Here is a 14,084-nt window from a genome sequence, read left to right as displayed (position 1 = left end):
CAGGTCTGCAGGGACACCGACCAGCCTCTCAATGAAATGCCTCTCCCTGGATTCAGTTCTTCCATCTGGGCTGCCCAGATTTTTTATCTCATCTCAAATTCAACATGTTCAAGGCCAAATACCCTCTTCCCCTCCCAGGCCTGTCCCTCCCGCCCCGTGTGGCTTTTCCAGCTCTGGGACAGCACCACCATTCACCCGAAGACCCGAGGGTCCTCCGCACTTCGGCCAGCCTCTGGGCCTGTGGAGGCCACCTCCCAGAATTCCCTCCTCCCCCTTCCTCTCCCCTCCCACCTGACTCCAAGCCTCTATCTCTCACCTGGGCCACCTCCACAACCCCCAGGCTTCCCTGCAGAGCTTGCCAGTACCCTGTTCTCCACACTCCAGCCCAGAGGGATCCCCCAAAGGGCAAAAATGGTCTCCTGCTTGAAATCCTGCCTTGGTTCTCCCTGCCCTCGGGGCAGAGTCCCAAGCACTCAGCCTTGGGTTTAAGGCCTGCAGCCTCTCCACCTCCCCTCCCTCTCCTCTCCTGCTGCTCCCCGAAGCAGCTGGCCCTCCATCCTTCCTGAACTACTTGCAGACTACACAATTCAAGCAGCACTGGCAGCCTTTCCATATTCTGCACCCTCCACCAGAAGTGCTCTCCCTCCACCAGAAGTGCTCTCCCTCCACATTCCTCCCTACCTGCAAACCACCCAACCTTCAAGACTAAGGTCAACTCCCCCTCCTGAGCACCCAGGCAGGGTGAGTCCCTCTTCTCCACTGTGTGGTTGAGCCTTCTGCCATCACGTCTGCATTCCCCAACCTGGCTCTGAGTTCCCGGAGGGCAGGGACTGGGCACAAGGGGACATAGGAAGCCTGTCCTTTCAGGCCTGTTCTGATGCCCCATGCCACACTCTCACCTCCTAGGCACTGCCACAGAAGGACAGGCTCCTCCAGGGGCCCACGACAGGGGCTTACCTCGATCACTGTAGTCATCTACAAGGATAACTTCTTCTAGCAGGGTGTCTGGGGACGTCTCGAGAACACTGTAAACTGTCCGAAGGAGAGTTGACCAGGCTTCATTATAAAATGCTATGACGACAGATGTCGTGGGCAAATGATCGTAATCATATTTCTTCTCTTTGCACCTGCAAATACAATACAGCTTCAGGAATCAAGACCCCACCGTTGCCTGTGTGCCAGGCCCAGGCTGGTGCTAGGGATGAAGCGATGAAGGGGACATAGGTCACAGTCTCGGGACCTCCCCCTGGGGAATGGCAAATAATCTGCTGGGATCTTCCAGAGGCCCCCCAGCACCGTGTTCCACCAGGACCCCGGTAGATTATAAAAAGGGTTCTAAAATGACACCCAGCAAGCTTGAACTGCAGGATACTGGTTTTAAGCTTTAAAATGATTTTCCGATTTGCACAACATACAACTAAGGAGAATCAGAAGGGAGGGAGACTGTCGCTTCTCCCCGCCCAGCAGCTCTCCCACCCATCCACTCCTTTCCAATCCCACTGCCAGGCATTTGCTCAGACTGCATCCTCTGCTGGGAGTGCCCTTTCCTCCCTTCCCTGGTTGCACACTCTGTCCTCTTGACCCCACCTCCTCTGGGAAAGCCTGGGACCACCTGTGTGAGGCAGTGCTCGATCCTCCTTGCCCCTCCAGCACCTTGCCCAGGCATCACTCTCAGTGCTCCAGAGCTCACCATCCCCTGGGTCTCCCCCACCTTCTCCCAGCATCTTCCCTACCCTGCATCCCAGCAGTGCCTTTGTTTCCAGTCAGTGCACAGAATGCATAAACTGGAACTGTGGGTAGGATGCATGAACATTCCAGGAAGGGCTCTGTAGAGGACACTGACTGCCCCCCAGCCCCCACACCACCCCGTTCCATTCTGTGGCAGCCTCATCGTGGTGAGGGGAGGGCTGAGCCCACCCATCTCTCTGGGATTAGGGTTTGACTGGCAGTGACACGAACCAATTAGCTTCTTCTTTCTTTAGTAGGGTTTTCTGTTATTTTGCACAGAAGGTTCACTGTTGACACAGAATTCTCTCCTCTGAGTGACAGTCCTCCAGTGTCGTACCAGGGACTGGGCAGTTCCTGGAAATGAGGACATAGCTGACAGCAAGGCAGGGGAGGAACAGAAACCCACAAGGGATATCAGAAGGACCAGGGTTTGAATGCTGGGCTGGTCAAAGGCTAGACCAAGGGATGGACTAGAAATTCGAGAAGAAGATAAATGCTAAAGACCAGACAGGCTCCTAGGGCAGAAAGGAAAGTTCTTAGAGATAAGCAGGATGGCTGATCAAAGAGATGGAGAGCCAAGCAGGGTGAGGCTAATGTCTGTTGACTGTCTACCACGTGCCAGGCACAGTGGGCCTGTGTCAGTTAGTCTACAAACACGTTCTGATTGCCTACCATGTGCCAGAAAGGCAAAGCCCCTGCACCCACAGAGCTTACAATCCAGGGGAAAATAAGCAAGCAAGCAAACTATCAATAATTTCAGAAAGCTATGGTGCCAGGAAGAAAAGGAGAGTGCTGAAACAGAGACCAGCTACAGAGGGGAGGGGGAAAGGGTAAACGGGCAACCACAGAACAGGCAATCAGGGAGGGCCTCTCCAGGAGGTGACATTTAGGATCAGACCTGACTAATGAGGGACTTAGTCCCACAGAAAGCAGAAGAAAAGCCCTTCGTGTACACAGCTCATTTCTTTGTGTGCTTTTCCTTTTATTATGAAAAATTTCAGACATGAAAAAAAGTAGAGAGGACAGTATAAGAAACTCCTGTGTTCACCTAACTTCAATAATCCTTAACACATGATGGCTTGATTTGCCCATGTCCTCATCCATGCCCCATACCAGACTATTTTTAAGCAAAATCCAGCATATTGCAGCATCCATAAATATTCCAATATATATATCTCTAAGAGATAAAGGTTCTTTTTCATAATGAACACAATATCATTGTAACACTTAAAAAAACAAGCAGTTCCTTAGTGCTATCTTATCTCCAGTCTACAAGTTTTCATCAAAGTTACTGGGAACCAATAAGAAAGACAATTGCTATCAACTGTAACTGTAGGATGCACTGATTTGAAGAGACATTCAAATTTCAGAAACTTTAAAACATTTTTTTAAAGGGCCTTAGAATCAATGAAATGTTGTACTTTAACTCTCAAAACCTCTTCCTATGTTAGTACTTACTGTTCCTATTTTAAAGATAAGGCTCGGAGAGGTGGGGTAACGTGGGCAGCTCACAGGGTGTATATGTACTTGGCTGAGCTCCTTGTGTCCAGAGATCTCATCACAGGGTTCTGGCTCGTGCCTTTGACCCTGCAGGAGGCTCAGGTGGGCCACTGGCATCTAAATAAAGATGTTGGCATCCCATCTTCCCAACTAGCTCTCCCTCCTGCCAAGACACAGGCAATTTCTCCTCTCCTCTCTCAGGGTCTTCCAAGGAGCTTCAGGTCCCTCTTTCCAAATGCCAGGACAGCCTCTGCAGAGGGCTCTGAGGCTCCCAGGCAGTGGCTGAGGCTCTGCCATCACTGGAGTGCTTTCCACATGAACAGGCTTCTACTATGAGGCTCTCAGAGGAGGGCTGGCTCTTCCTTCCAGCCCCCTTTACTTTCTCATCCTGCTGCATCAGGAGGCCCAGCTCTGGGCACCTGAGGCAAAGTCATCTGAGGTGGGAGGCATGATCTCTCTTGTGTCCTAAAGCGACAGGGCATCACCACCAGCCAGAGCCAGCGGGACCCGAATCCTTGGACACCCTGGGCTTTCGATTCATGGAAGTGGTTACTTAGCACTTTGCTCCATGGAGGGGAGGCCAACCCACAATCAAGGGGTAGAATTAGGCTCCTTTTTTTGAAGGGAAACTGTCAAAGAACTTGTGGGTATGTTTTAAAACCACCACATGTGAACAGAATGCAGCAGGAGTGACTATATGTGGCCTCCAAGCCACATAACACTGAAGTTTCCTCCTTGTTCTCCCGAGCACCAACAGACAGGACAGTCAGTACAAACTTTCAGCATGTGACGCGCCATCCCAAAAGCAGATCCTCCAACCCCCATCAGGCCCTGAGATGACAAAAACCGGCAGGCAGCATTTTGACTACGGTCTCATAGAGACCCCCAAGCCAGAACCACCTGGCTAAGCCACTCCCCAGCCCCTGACCTGCAGACATTCTACGAAATAATCAACGTTTATTGCTATTTTAAGTCACTAAGTTTTGTGATCATAGGCAGGCTGAAATAAATCACAAGGAAACTATCAGACAGCCCCAAACTGAGAAACATTTTATAAACCAACAGGCCAGTATTCTTTTAAAAAATGTGAATGTCCTAAAGACAACGAAAGTCTGAGGAACCATTTCAGACTACAGGAGACTAAAGAGACAGGACAACTAAATGTCCTACTGGATTCTCAATCAGATTCCAGGTCAGGAAGAAAAAGTCACTCTAAAAGGTGGGACAGTTGGAAACATCCAATATGATATAACTTCCTGAATTTGATAATCACATCATTGCATAATAAGAGAACGTCCTTGTTTTTAGAAAACACACACTGAAGTAACCAAGGATAAAGAATTATCATCTCTGTAACATTCTCAAATGTGTATAATATTATAGGATACAGATAGAAAGAGAAAAATTAAGCAAATGGGGCAAAATAATAGTGAGCAGGTCTAGGGGAAAGATATAGAGGAGACCGGCTATTCTTGCAAATTTTCTCCACATCTGAATTTTTCAAAATTAAAAGTTTAATACAAAAAGCAGGAAGAAAAAGGTTTAATGTTGCAAAGGGTATACACAAACTCCAGCCAATTCTGACCTATATGTATCTCAATCTTAGTGGCCCTGACTAAGGTCCTCCCTCATTCATTCCCACCGCCGTCCTCCTCCAAATATGTCATAGCAAATGGAACACACATATATATGTATATATAAAAACATTAATAATAGCATCCGGATTTAATAAGCCTCTGAGTCCTAGACAGGGGCCATAGTAAAGCTACCACAGCCCACTAGAAGCATCAGAAAGAATTAACTGCTTGTACTACATGAAAAAAAAAAACTTGTTTTTTTGTGAAACCTAAAAACAAAGATCTTTTTATCTTTAGAAAAAAAGGTAAAGCTAAAATTTAGTTTCATCTATGCACAGGTCCAAAGAGAAATGAGTGGAAATAAGGACAATGAGGTTTTCAAAAATGAAAATTCTTCAATTTAAAGAACTGTCTTTTAGTCTGAAATCACATCCTTACTGTTTTGGATTAAAATGCATTTCATCTCATGATGAGTGTAAATAGGAGAGTGGGAAAAGCTCTGCTTGACCAAATCGAGTTGGGGCCATCCATCGGCCCCTCCTCAGTGCTTTTGTTTATGTGTTTTCACTGCTCTGCAAAAATCAAAAGTTCAAGACAACTGTTCTCAAATGTCCAGGTGGGCTATTTGTGTCCCCTTAGGTCACAAAGCATGTTGGGTACCACTTTAGCAACACACACTCAGAGCTTTAAAATGTTCCTCTTCTCTTCCATCTCATATCAATACATCTAAGCATGTCTCACCTAAGTGAATAATCAGAGATACCCTGAAGGAGGCTTGTTGTTAAATTTTTTCTTTGTAACATTATTTATAAGAGCAAAAAGCTGTAAATAGTTTCAAGAAGAAGTAGCTAAAGTATATCTCAACTGCATGAAGAAACACTACATGGCCATCCAAAGTCATGTTTTCAGAGACTATTTAGCAGTAAAAAAAGAATGGCCATACTCTAAGGTTAAATTGAAAGAGCAGATAAGCTTATACAAATCTATAAACAGCATCATGCCAGTTCTACAAACAACAGTGTGTGTGCGTGTGTGTGCATACATAAACAATAAACAATAGAAAGAAACATGCCAAAAATGTTAGCAATGGTGATCTCTGAGCAGTGGAACGACCACTGATTCTCTTTCAGTCCTTTATTTTCTTCAGCATTCTAAAATTGTTCTACAACGAACATGCATCATTTTTATAATCACAAAAAAGATTTTTAAAAAGCTGGACCACATTTCTTCTGCTCCCCATAGTAAATGTCTTCATTGAGCAATCATTTGATATTCTGTCCTCTTCTTTTTTTTGGTTGGCCTGGTACGGTTTCTCCTTCTTTAAAAAATCCCTTAAAGGCATTCACCTTCATGAAGTTCAATATATCCTTTCTGAACACCTCTAAGTTTGCTGCCAGGAAAAATACTTTCCCTTTATCCTGAGTGATAAAAAGCTAGGCATCCTTCAGTTAGATAAGGGTAGCGAGGGTTCCACTTTCACATAGAAAACAACAACAACAGTAAAGATCAGAACCAAATTCACTGCTAAATCATGGTAAACCACCCTTTCTTAACTTTCTGATATAATCCAAGCGCTCGTAAGGGCAGAGGCTGAATTGTGTTTGTTTTTCTCTGTGTTTTCAGCATGCTTTGTGCTTTTCTCTGTGTTTTCAGCATGCTTTGTGTTTTTCTCTGTGTTTTCAGCATGCTTTGTGTTTTTCTCTGTGTTTTCAGCATGCTTTGTACCACACGTGGTAATAATAGTGACAGTTACTGAGTGCCTACTACACGACAGGCAGTGTGCTAAGCACTTCACATGCATCATTCCATTTAACCTTCACAACAACTCTACTGGGTGGGGATTACCATAATCTCTGCTAGTACAATATATATGTCTAATGTATTTTATGGACATGAATGAATGGGTGTGGTAAATACCTCCTAACTTCATTTTATGTTCATATTCAGGTCACCACATAAATATGTTTTAAAAAAATTCGTATTCTTTGTAGAGCAGACCAAGGAAGTCATAATGTACACAGGTGAATTTTACCTGCCCAGAATACTTTCCCCTTTCTTCACCTAACTGCACTTTGGTTTCTTTTTCAGGAACCATGCCTCCTGGACTCTCATTCTGTGTGGTTTGTTCAGGACTGGACACACACACACATGAGTACATACAATATGTATACACACACACACGTATACATATACACATAAACATACCCCTCTAGGAAGGTCACATGTCCCAAGCCTAACCAATCAACATTTTCCTAATGATATCAGTTGAGTCCCTGATTCCCCAGAATAATCAGAACCTAGTTCCAATCCCAGGCTTTTCTGTGACAGAAGTCAATATATGTCCTTTTATATTTAAGTCAGTTTGCATTGAGTTTTCAGTCACTTTCAACCAAAATAACCCTAACTAATAGAGAAAATAAATCTTTTTTTTAAGTGAATATAGGACTTTTACTCCCAGCAATATGAAAGATTGAAATGTCTGGGGAAACCCTCCAGGTACAGGACATGCAAAAAATTACTGATAAAATACTTTAGAAAATCTTTTAAATGCATGGTTCAGCTTATAGGAAAATAAAAGAAGTCCTTAGGGTCCAGGAACAACAAGAAAATCTATGAACTCTGTGTCTATCAGACACAGAGTATAAAATAAGTATGCTTACTATGCTTAAATAAATAAAAGAGGACCTAAAATGAATGATAAAGAAACAAGAATGACAGGCATAGTTAACTCAGTATAGACATCTCACAGCAATGGTGCCAGCCAGGGGATGATGGAATATTATCTCTAAATGTCAAACTATCAACCTGGAATTATATACCCAACCAAACTATCTTTCAAGAACAAGAACAAAACAAAAACATCTTCAGATAAATGAAACTGAGAGTTTACAACAACAACCTTGTCTACAGCAATTAATACATGATATATTTCAGGAATAAGGAAAAGAACTCCGGAAAGATCTCTGAGACCCAAAGACCACCCTTCAGAAAAGAATGATGGGCAGAGAAAATGGTAAACCTGTGGATAAATGTAAACAAATACTGCATTTTTAAAATGTGTAATGTGTTGGTTTAAAAAGCAACACAGAATTAAAATACTGGAGTAAAATGGCATACAAATTGGGAAGGAAGGTGATCAGTCTTAAAACATTCTAAGGCACTGATTAACTTCAGACCTTTTTGAGTTAAATATGTACTTTCAAATATACCACTAAAGATAAGAAATAGATAATATAACTGCCAAATTAGTAGATAGAGAAAAATGGAATGAGAAGTTGGGGGAGGATCTACCACCTCAAAACCAGTATTAAAAAAAAAAGAAAACTATACACACACAGGAGGAGCTTCAAGATGGTGAAATAGGATGCGGAGCTCACCTTCTCGCACAAATGCATCAAAAATACATCTACATGTGGAACAGTTCTCACAGAATACCTACTGAACCCTGACAGAAGATCTTATACAAGTGGAACTACAAGGAAAATCTTGATGAAAACAGATAAACAACAAGGTCCTACTGCACAGCACAGTACAGTACAATACCTTCTAACAGTCTATAATGAAAAAGAATATATATGTACAACTGAATCACTATGCTGTACACCAGAAATTAACACAACATTGTAAATCAACTATACTTCAATTTTAAAAACATGAAGAAAAAACATAACAAATAGCATAAAATAAGATGGCATACTCAAACACTAAAGTTATCAGTAAGCATAAAAAGTATAAATGGACATAACTATCCAGTTAACATCAAAGATTATCAGTCTGGATTTCGTTTTAATGACAACACAAAATCCAGCTACACGCTAATTAGAGACACACCTAAAACCTAAGGACACAGATGGAGTGATAGTAAAAGGACAGAAAAAGGTATCAGGAAAATATTAACGAAAACTTAACATGTTCTGTAGACCTAAAGTACTAATTCAAAGAACGAACACTCTGGCAACCACAAGATGGGTCTAATAAAAACTAATAAAATAGCCTCAGTTTACAACCTTGTTGGGGAAGCAAAAGAAACATTTGGCCTAATCTCCACATCACGTGTGATGTTTTTCCAACGGTAGTGTTAAGAAAACAGACAAGTAGGCTATCTCTCTGCAAAAAGAGAACTCCTAACCAAGGCCTTCCTGCCAACTGCAGCAAGACACTAATCCTTTCTTTTGCTGAATTACCTATTCAGAACTGTTTGGAGACTCTTTACCATCCTAGTACCCAAGTCCTAGTCCTAAAAGTCAGGTACACATCTGTAACTATAGCAGTAATAAGGCCAAAACCACAGTAAGCGTCCAAGAAATGAAAACACCTGCATGTAATATTTACACACTTTTTTAACCAGTGGTTCACAACTCCTCAGCAACGGCAGAGAACAGCTGACAACGTCCACACAGGTGGCGCCCCCATACACGGATGCTGTCACACCACCTTTCCTGCTGAACAGATCAGAATGCAAATGAGAATTACAGTACAGTATTATCTCAAGGCTTCCCTGATTCATGGAAACTAAAACTTTCTGCCAGTGTTAGTAAGTTATCAGCAACCACCTACTTGTGACACACCTTACAACCGACTGTGATGTCACCACTAGTTTCAACTGCACTTGATCTGTTATTAATCCCTCAAAAGCACCCACCCTTAATCTTCCAAGTGAGCAACCCACAGGCTCTAAGCCAGTAGCTTCCATCCCTAGTTGTACATCAGCCTCAGCTTAGGCCCTATCCACCAAAATTCTACTGAATTGTTCTGGGTAAGGTCCTGTATATAATTTTTAAAAGTCCCCCAAGGCCACAAACCCAGCTATCTGGCTTCCCACTTTGGCTGCTGCCATCTCAGAGTGAAAATTTCCTCTCCTGGCTTGGCTCAAATGAGACAGTCAGAGTTGTGCAAACCCTATACTTACTATACTACCAAGCAAGGATTCCTTGTCATCCTCATCCTCTTTCTCCTCCTCAATTCAGTGCTGTAACTAATAGGAAAAAAGCTGGGCACTAATCCACTGGCATGTGAATTACTAGCCTCACAGAAGGGCCGGGGTCTACATGGATTCTCAAGGAATTAGAGTCAACACTCAGAAGTGTCTCTATTGGTCTGGCCCTGTCCAGGAGAGCAGACACGGTACCAAGGCTTGTGGACGCCAGGAACAACCAAGCCAAATAGTCCAAGCTCCTTGCCTATGATAACAGGTTTATCCACTGGAGTTTAAAATGTGTGTGGGCCTTTGAACATACTCATGTTTGAATGTGTTCTCACCTACATACCCTTAAGTATCTTTTTCTAAGTCTATTTCTATATCTGGAAAAGTCTAGAAGGATACACGGCAAAATGTTAACAGTGGTTCTTACCAGGGTGGTAGGTTTATGGGTGACTTTTATTTTTTGTCCTTTTTTGCTTCTCTGTACATGCTAATTTTTCTACAGGGAACATGTATTGCTTTTATAATTAAAATAGATAAATAATTGCCTCAACCTTAACAGGGAGGAGGGAAGAAAAAAACCTAGGTTCTAGATCAGCTTTGCCCCAGATCTGTGCGTTACCTTAGGGGCATGGCTTTTTCTCTTGGGTTAGACTGCATGCCCCCTCAGGGCCTCCTCTCCTATGACAGTCAAGGATCTTAACCATGCTTAGCAATTAGAGTTCCAACCCCACCCCCACCCCCATGACCCTGACTGCGAACTCCTAATCTGCCATTCTGGTTTCTCCTGGGTAAATTTCAAGATCTTATTAGGTCCTCACCCCTGTGTGAACTATAATAAAAGTGAGTCTTCATGAAAGGCCCTGACCCTCCTCAAGGCCTGGGCAGGCTGAGACCTACACAGAGGGAGCTCACTTTTCTCTCCAGCTAGGCAAGTATGACTCAACAGGCCTTGCTACAGGAATTTAAGGCAGGAGGCATTCACACTCCTTATCATGCTGGGTTTGGATTAACTTCCCAGGGTCAATGCAACAGCAGGACTTACAAGCAAATCCTGATATGACATAGGGCAGCTGTGTCACCATGGAGACGGGATACCATAAGCCCCATGGGTCGTCCACAGTGTTTCACAACCTGGGACAATAAAGGAAGTTGGAAGCCAGAAAAAAACTTTATGACCAATCCTTGAATGACTCTTAAAAGCAACCTCCTGAGTGTATTGTTGGCAAGTGGGAAGACAGGAAAAACTATGAAGAATTGAGGACACAGTATGCTCCCAGGTGTTAGGTGTTTTATTAATTCCTAAATTATGTTATTTCTACTCATCCTCTATTTTGCAGATAGGGAAATTGAGGCTCAGAGAGGCTAGATAACTTGCCCAACATCACAGAGCTGATGAGCAAAAGAGTCAGGATTTTATCTCACATGAGCTGGGTCTGGACCCTGAGTTGGACCTGAAAGCTTCCCCTAGATCTTGCCTCCATGAGCACCCTTGGAGTTTCAAGGAGATAAACATATATTCAGCCATTTGGCTGAAGTGGGGGAACTGCTACCAACCCCAACAAACAAAGCTCTACGCAAAAACGTCAACAGTGAAAATGCCTAAGGTAAAAGCATTGGCTAGGCATGAGCAGATCCTCCAAAATAGAGGAGACAGTGAGGTGCAAATCCATCCAAACTTTGCCAGTGGTGGCAGAGGCGGGGCCTCCTGCAGGGATTCATGCTCTCTCTGGCCAAGGAGTCACAGAGCAGGTCCCCAAAATCCTGCAATCAGCACAGTGCCAAGGGGGCCAGGAGATCAGTCTCCCAAGGCCTGTTCTGCCACTTTCCAGCTGCAAGGCCTTGGGTGGGTCACCTGACCTCTCTGAGCCTATTTCCACACCTGCAAAGCAGGAATGACAAGGAGCAAGGAGGAGTGGCAGGTGCCTGGTGCACACAGGAGGCTGTCCCATTGGCTCCTTCCAGAGCTCCCTCTCTGAGCCCTCTTTCCCTCAAAGTCTTTAAGGAGGCTCCAGTAGGGGACCCAGAAGGTCCCCACCAAAAGAGGAAAGGAAATAGAAGGTCAGGAAGGCCATCTTCCTTCTGCTAGCTTGTTCCCTTCTCACCTAAGCTGTGGGCACAACCCTTCCAGCCAGCAGCTCTAACAGGAATTAGGCCTCTGATCACACAGGTTCCGGGACTGTCACCCAGAGTAGGTGGGCTGGACCACAGCCAGAAGGAGCCCTTCTCACCACCTGCTCCCTCCTGCCTTCCTCCACTTAAAGCTCAGAAAGGACTCCAACTTCCAGAGAGAGGGAAGGAGGCCTGCTACCTCTGACTTGCCCTTCTAGGCACCTTTCACCTCACCTGCCCGGCGCACCCTCCCCTCCTGGTTCATTCATGGGCCCTGGAGCACACAGGTGCACAAAGATAAGCGAATGAAGCCTGTCTCAAACCACACAGGTTCTTTGCTTTGCCAAGGCAGGACGTTAAAAGGGCAGAGCTGGACTGGGGGTGCCTGGGGATCCAGGACGGGCATCCAGAGGGTCTCATCTTAAATCTGTCTCCTCAGCCCGGAGCCCCACACTTTTCAGGGCCGAATGACAGATTTTCTCAAGGGAGAGGCAGCCAAGCGACCACCTAGTAACAGATTTGTCAATTCTGAGATTTCTCTGTTTTCATTTTTTAAAACTTTCTTGCGCCCCCTGTCCCCAGCCATGAACCCTTTGCCCACTTCTGAGTAAGACTCAGTAAGAAGCGGGATCCCCAAGTATTTCGAGACCCTGGTTCCACCCCGTCACTTCACAGCCGCAGAAACAGGCCCGGGGACTCCGCGGGCAGTGCCCTCCCGCCACCTGCGGACTCACAGCGGGTTCCAGCGCTCGGGCAGGCGGCGGTGCAATGAGATGCGGTCGCTGAGGTAGATGTTGATCTGGTGCAGCCGCACGCTCTCCTCCTGCAGGCGCAGCTCTTCTCCCTGGAGCTCCAGCCTCACCGCCTCGCCGTGCGCTCCCAGAGCGTCCTCCGACACCGGCGGCCGCGGCAGGACCGGGTCGCGCCGCCCGGAACGCGGAGTGCGTCGGAGTCCCGGCTCGGCCGCCCCGGCCCCGCGCCGCGTCCGCAGCACCGAGCCCAGCCCGGCCAGCGCCAGCAGGGCCAGCAGCGCCAGCAGCGCCCCCCGTCCGCGCCGCAGCCCTCGCGGGCAGCGCCTCCACGCCGCGCGACCCCACATGCGCCCGCCCGCTGCGGCCAGCGACCGGCGCGCCCCGAGGCGGCGTTGCAGCCCACGACCCGGATCCCGGAACCGCCGCGCTGCCCCGCCCCCCTCCAACCTGCGCACCGCCCCCTTCCCTCCGCGCCTGCCCGCCCGCCCAGGGAGCTAACTTTTACAGGGTCCCCACGCGGGCTCGCTAAGACGTGCACCTTCCTTGCGGGGCTCTATGCTTATTAAAAAGGTAGCGGCAGTATAACCCTCAGCTCAGTGCCTGGCACTTCTTAAGCGCTCCGTAAATGTTAGCCAAGTGCGCTGAGAAGGGTGCTACGAATTTCACTGCTGTTATCTCATCTAACCCTTACAGTCTGGTAAGAGAGGAAATGTTGCGGACAAATGTGTTACAGCTCAGTTGTGACAGCAACCTGGATCCGGCGAGAGAGACCAAGCAGCACTCGGAGAGTTGGAGAACACAGGTTTATTATGCCAGCGGGCCCAGAGGAGTTAACATTCCAAGCTCTGGACCCTGTCTGTAGGTTTACACAGGCCTTTATAGGCTGTCAGTTTTACACTTTGCAACATCATATGCAAATAAAGTATAAGCTTGAGTTTCACTCAAGGCTTTTGTACATGCTGTTCTCTATGCTTGAAATGCCCTTCCCCACCTAGCAAACTCTTACCCATCCTTCAAGGCCCTGCCAAAAGCCACCACCTCTATGAAGCCTTCAGCAATTCCACAGTCTTTTAAGCAAATGTATTGCAAGATTATATCATCCTTTTGTATGTTAAGATTCCACCAGAGAAACAAAACTGGTAGGAGATATATTAAGACATTATTGTAAGAAATTGGCTTATGCAGTTGTGGGGACTGGTTAAGCAAGTCCAAAATCTATAGGGCAGACCATCAGAGTAAGACATGCTAAAACTCTGGCATAAGCTGAAGCTGCAGTCCACAGGCAGAATATCTTATTTTCTAGGGCAGTATCAGTTCAGCTCTTGAGGACTTTAACTGATTGAATCAGGTCCACCTAAATAATCTCCTTTCTTAAAGTCAATTAATTGCAAATGTTAATCATATCTACAAAATACCTTCATGGCAACATCTAGATCAGTGTTTAATTGAGTAACTGAGGATTAAAGCCTAGCCAAGTTGAGTATCAAACCGACC

At 45.7% G+C, this 14,084-nt stretch overlaps 1 protein-coding gene across 5 annotated transcripts in view; it reads right to left on the bottom strand.

Annotated features, from left to right (window-relative positions):
* Positions 1-12,952, bottom strand: part of GALNT12 (polypeptide N-acetylgalactosaminyltransferase 12) — a 74,332-nt gene extending 61,380 nt beyond the window's left edge. For 4 of the 5 annotated variants that reach the window (XR_010382749.1, XM_064490345.1, XM_064490344.1 and 1 more), the window contains exons 1-2: positions 12,573-12,952; positions 958-1,127 (exon numbers count right to left, since the gene is read on the bottom strand). Coding sequence is in view for 4 of the 5 variants with exons in the window: in XM_064490345.1 (XP_064346415.1) it covers positions 958-1,127; positions 12,573-12,937 (535 nt within the window). In the remaining variant the exon portion in view is untranslated. Of the gene's footprint in view, positions 1-957; positions 1,128-1,733; positions 1,907-12,572 lie in introns of those variants that run through there. The other variant, XM_031450088.2, reaches the window with a different exon arrangement.
* Positions 12,953-14,084: the final 1,132 nt, after the last annotated feature.

This window comes from Camelus dromedarius, chromosome 10 (assembly GCF_036321535.1).
Source record: "Camelus dromedarius isolate mCamDro1 chromosome 10, mCamDro1.pat, whole genome shotgun sequence".
Classification (NCBI taxonomy): domain Eukaryota; kingdom Metazoa; phylum Chordata; class Mammalia; order Artiodactyla; family Camelidae; genus Camelus; species Camelus dromedarius.
This window is presented reverse-complemented; position numbering and strand designations above follow the sequence as displayed.